General features: G+C 36.6%; 1 protein-coding gene across 2 annotated transcripts; it reads left to right on the top strand.

The window, feature by feature from the left end:
- The first annotated feature begins 228 nt into the window (after positions 1 to 228).
- LOC149963283 (uncharacterized) lies at positions 229 to 4,214 on the top strand. 2 transcript variants are annotated; one of them, XM_090170538.1, is made up of 3 exons: positions 229 to 288; positions 584 to 1,564; positions 3,352 to 4,214. In XM_090170538.1, exons 2-3 carry the CDS (start codon positions 715 to 717, stop codon positions 3,969 to 3,971), a joined length of 1,470 nt encoding a protein of 489 aa, XP_090026664.1. In that variant the 5' UTR covers positions 229 to 288; positions 584 to 714; the 3' UTR covers positions 3,972 to 4,214. The 2 variants fall into 2 exon arrangements, with proteins under 2 accessions (XP_090026664.1, XP_090026665.1); XM_090170539.1 differs by lacking the exon at positions 229 to 288 and having other exon boundaries at positions 726 to 856; positions 970 to 1,564.
- Positions 4,215 to 5,253: the final 1,039 nt, after the last annotated feature.

Genomic DNA, 5,253 nt, shown 5'->3' with positions numbered 1-5,253 from the left:
TCTTCATATAAAGTTTAAAAATGAAAATAGGACAGACGGACAGTACGAAGAAATTTAGGGGAAGAGTCGCATTTTTAAAATAATTTTTCAAACGATTTTTTCACTGTTATTCAACTCCTGGGGTAAAGTGTTTAATTCTTTATTATCTACTAACGTTGTGCGATGAAATTGTTCCTTAAGATTTATTATGACGTAATACAGAGTAAATCGTTTAGCAAATGGACTCCTTGAATGTGTAAATTCAATAGTTATATGAAAACTAAAAATGCGCCTTTGTCTTATAACAAGGTAAAGTAAGTTTTCTTTTCTCATTTGAGGTAGAGCTGAACACACGATATTTACCATATTTAATACTGAACTACATCTTGCTCCGAGCATAATACTTCAAAGTTGTCATTTATAAACTAACCCTTTGGTTTACTATTGCCCGTTTATAAGCTTTCAAACACCCCCGGAATAAGGCGCCTATTTCATTAAACTATTAGGGGAGGGAAAGTTAGTACGATGTTTACTTCAGTTTTACCTAATTTCTTTTTTTTGTTTTAAATTATGAAAAGCTAAATTTTTTATTCTTTTATTTTAGCAAACATGCCATCGACGAAACAGTAATACGTAATGTTAAGAAAAGTATCTTTTAATGACAACGTCGGCTTTAACAGAAAAACAGTCGCTGAGAATTTCCAGAATTTCTAGAAATAGATAAAGAGAGAAGCTATGACGGATGCGGATGAACTAAGAGATGTTGATGACGTTCCTGCTCTGGAAAGACAGTTAAAGGAAGAAGCTATGACTGACGAACACGGAGAGCTTGAATACGTCCATGCTATACAGAGGCAGTTTAAGAAAGAAGCTATATGTATAACTGACGAACAAAGGATGGTTGAAAACGACCATCCTTTGGAAGGGCAATTAAAGCAAGAAGCTATTACTTACGAAAATAGAGAGGTTGATGACGTTCATGCTTTTCAGAGGCAGTTAAATAAAGGTGTGCCTGACGAACAAAGAGAGGTTGAACGTCGCCGTCAATTAGCTCTGCAAGCGCGCAATCGGAGGTATTTTATGTCCGACGAAGAGAAAAAGGCTGTTCGAAAACGCGCAACCGAACTACGCCGGCTGCAACGTGCTCATCAAAGCGAGGAACGCAGAGAAGAAACGCTCCTGAAAAATAAGCTTCAGACAAGGAAACAGAGAGCAGCCATGACTGACGAACAAAGAGCGGCTTTTCGGCAACGTGCAGCTGAACAACGCCGGCTGATTCGTGCTCATCAAAGCGAAGAACGTAGAGAAGAAACGCTTCTGAAAAAAAAGCTTCAGACAAGGAAACAGAGAGCAGCCATGACTGACGAACAAAGAGCGGCTTTTCGGCAACGTGCAGCTGAACAACGCCGGCTGATTCGTGCTCATCAAAGCGAAGAACGTAGAGAAGAAACGCTCCTGAAAAATAAGCTTCAGACAAGGAAACAGAGAGCAGCCATGACTGACGAACAAAGAGCGGCTCTTCGGCAACGTGCAGCGGAACGACGCCGGCTGCAACGTGCTCGCATGAAGGAAGAAGAGAGAGCAGGTACAGTTTTTGTTTGATAAGACTTCTTACATCCAATGGGAAGCAAAACGCCACACTTAAAATATTTGTTACCTTTCGGCAGTGATACCATAATTTGTCCGTTAATGTAAACTTTTAAATATAATTATTCATATTAATTTGTATATTGATTATTGTCCATCATTTTAATCACAACCTCAATAATAATAATAATAATAATAATAATAATAATAATATTAATAATAATAATAATAATAATAATTCGTAAAATATATATTTGAAACAAACATTTTTATACGAAGCACCTTCAAATCGTATAGAAACTGACAACATATCAGTCGACTTTAAAAATAATATTTGAGTTTTTATAATAAGAAATTCTCTATTCCAACATATAATACCATGAAAAGTCGCGTTGGAAGAAAGTAATCGAGCCGGGAGTAGTGGCGTACTCCTGTAATCCCAAGCGTCTGGAAGGCAGAGTTTGTGGATGGCCGTTTGAGGAAGACCAACAATCCCACAACGGGTGGTCGGAATACTTCCGCCACCGGTGTCCCAACCCCTGTCCCCACGTATCTCCCCCGTTGGCGTGGCCGTTACACATATCTCGCCATGATTAATCAAATGGATGAGAGGATTGAATTGTCACAATCGTCTAAAAAAAGAAAGTAATCCCCGGTATGATTTAAAGAAATTAAATTCATTGGCTTAAACCATATATTAACAGGGTTCGTACATGACCTGGAAAATCTGGAAAAGTCAGGGAATTGGAAAATGATTCCAAATGGTCAGGGAATAGTCAGGGAAATTTAAAATGGTCCAAAAAAGTAAGGAAATTTTAAAATGACCCCAAAAAAATCCAGCAAATAAATTTTTGAAAGATGTATTAAAAATACACAATCCATATTATTATTATTATATTTTTCAAGATTTTTACCTCTAAACACTATTTTATTCTACAACAACTTGACAAGCCAAAATATACCTTTCTCGGTAGAGTTTCTAATTTTCAGAGAAGCGTCATAGGTATTCTGTGGTAGAACGCCAACGCTTACCTTTCGTGCAGGAGGGCTCGGGTTCGAATCCAGCCCGATACTAACGGAAATATAAAAACATTATACTACACCCAATGACAAAAAGAGGGCTCTTTTGGAAAAAGCTTATCCGAAAGAAACTTTTCCCAAGAAACTGCGTACCCAGTGATTACACTTTGCCCCGAAAATGCGTACGCGTTCGCAGCACGGACAAACCCACAGACATACCGACACGGTGATTGTTAAACCCCTTTTAGGGGACATAGTCCCCTCGGAGAGGTAAAAATGGTCAGGAAAATTTGGCAATTTGGTCAGGGAAAACCTGGAAATGTCAGGGAATTTAATTTAGGAAATTTTGTACGAACCCTGATTAAACTTACGGAAATAGTTTCTGTAGCAACGATAATTAGATTTTTCAATCAACATAAAGACGACTATTGGCCAACTTATATACTAGTTTAAAATCTGCTAAGTAGACGCTTGTGTTTTAAAACGGCATGTCGTCCGCTTAGGAGTGCCAAATCCGTTCGCTCATCGTGTTGGCTATAGGTAAACCGAAATTTCTAATATAGAAGAAACTTACAAGTACAAATTATTAGTAATTAAATGGATCAATTTAAATTAAGGTTTACATTAACAATGCCTGAAAGTTATAAATTTGCGAGGGAAAAAAGAGACATAAATTGTTTAAAAATCACTAAAATAAACCCAATTGAAATACACAATTAAATAAATCGATTTTTTTTATTTCATTAAAACAAAACCCCAAATCAGGTATGACGGACGAACAAAGAGCACGCCTTTCTGAACAAAGAAAACGCCTATCTGAACAGAATCGTTTGAGGAGGGCAGCTATGACTGACGATGATAGAAAAGCAGCTCGACGACGTAACTGCCAACGACAACGTTTCAAACGCTACCAGGAGGTAGAGGAAGAGATAGCAGCTATAGCTGATGAACTAAGCCTCACCGAGAGTGACAACGCCGATCCTGTCGGAGCTACATCGTCTGATTTCCAAATGAAAGTCGAATTTACTGAAGATGAAGAAGAATGTTTCGTCAAAAATTATTATTCAAATTCTAGCAATTACGAAGTATCGGGTGCCTTAGACAATCAGTGTCCTCGATTTGATGGAAATTCTGGTGAACAAGGTTTCAATGATAACGTCACGTGTTTGTTTCCTATCCAAGAGCCACCAGACGCCATTGAAGATGAAAAAGTTCCTCAGGATGACACTGAAAATGCAGCTGGCAATTTTGAGTGCAATGAATATGAACAGAATCCTTTAAAATTCTCAGAAAGTACATTTAACCATTGTGTTCCAAATTTAAAAAGGACATTAAAGCTACTAGGAGAGACCAAGGAATTATTCCCAAACAAATCACCCTTTTGAGGGCTTTGTTTACCTACGAATGAAAAAGTCCTAATATCGATTGATAGTTTTGTTAGTACACCACTTCAGTAGTACGGTTTTCCGAAGTACATGAACAGTAACTGACGTGTCATCTGCGTAATTTATTTTTCTCCCGTTTCCACAAAGTTTAAATCTGTTTGGAAAACTAATGTAGATGGCACACCACTGCTGAAATGGTGTATTGAAACGATTCTTTGTATATTGTGGAAAGTGAATAGTCTACCGTGTGGATTTGTATTGAATTATATTTATTGTCTACACATTATATTCCCAATTGTACATTAAAGATTCGATTTCGGTGCGAAAGAGTTTATTTAAGGCCGCTCAAGTTACGCCGGCGAACCTAGTTAACAAGAAGTGTTGGCTTTTATTGAATTGAAGTACACGATGAGACAAATAAACGTGAAATTACAGAGAATGAATTACGTTTTAAGATCTCAGGTAACGAAAAGTGATATTCCTTTTTTATATGACGAAACGTCTGCCGCAGAACATCCGACCGTTTTTTATTTCGCCCAAAATTTGTACATAGGGTTTTTAGGGCCTAGGAAAACGATTTTGAAAGTTAAACAATGATCGATCAAGCCATTTACGAGATACAGCATACGCGTTATTTCAAAAGTACGCCTTGACCCCCTAAATGTGTTCTCCTATATCTTAGGAAGTAATTATTGCAAAATCAGATGTAATATAACATTTTAAAGAAACATTATGTGTCGTCAATGTCATTATAATCTGGGCTTGTAAATAATTTGACCTTTGACCTTTGACCTCGACCAGACACCTCAATTGTAGATCCACGATTTTAGGATTTTTAAAATACTCGGTGTCGAATACATAATAATCACTCAAAATCTCAAAGTAATATTCGTAGTTTTCAAAATATTAATTTTTAAAATTTACCCCACCAATTAATGAAAATGCTATTTTATACTTGAAACTAGTTGACCTACTAAATGAATTAATATTATTATTATTTTAGTACTTTACAGTTTCGAATATTTAATTCTAATTCTTACATTACGTTTAGTTATTTATATTTTTATTATGGTTTTTCATGTGCAGACAGAATATCTCACTTAAATTGCTTGTCCATAGTATAGTCTGGGATTTCATTATTATTTTAGCGTTTCTTACTGCACCCTAAAATCCAGGAAATTGCTAATTATTACAACCCGACAGAGCGCAAGGTTCATAAATACGCTAATAAAGGTTGCCTACTTAGCGGGGTTTTCATTTTCCCGTCGTCTGCTCTTCGGTC

Source organism: Leiobunum rupestre, chromosome 1 (assembly GCF_980474605.1).
Source record: "Leiobunum rupestre chromosome 1, qqLeiRupe1.1.hap1, whole genome shotgun sequence".
Classification (NCBI taxonomy): Eukaryota; Metazoa; Arthropoda; class Arachnida; order Opiliones; family Sclerosomatidae; genus Leiobunum; species Leiobunum rupestre.
Note: the sequence above shows the minus strand (reverse complement) of the source record. Positions and strands in the feature narration are given on the sequence as shown.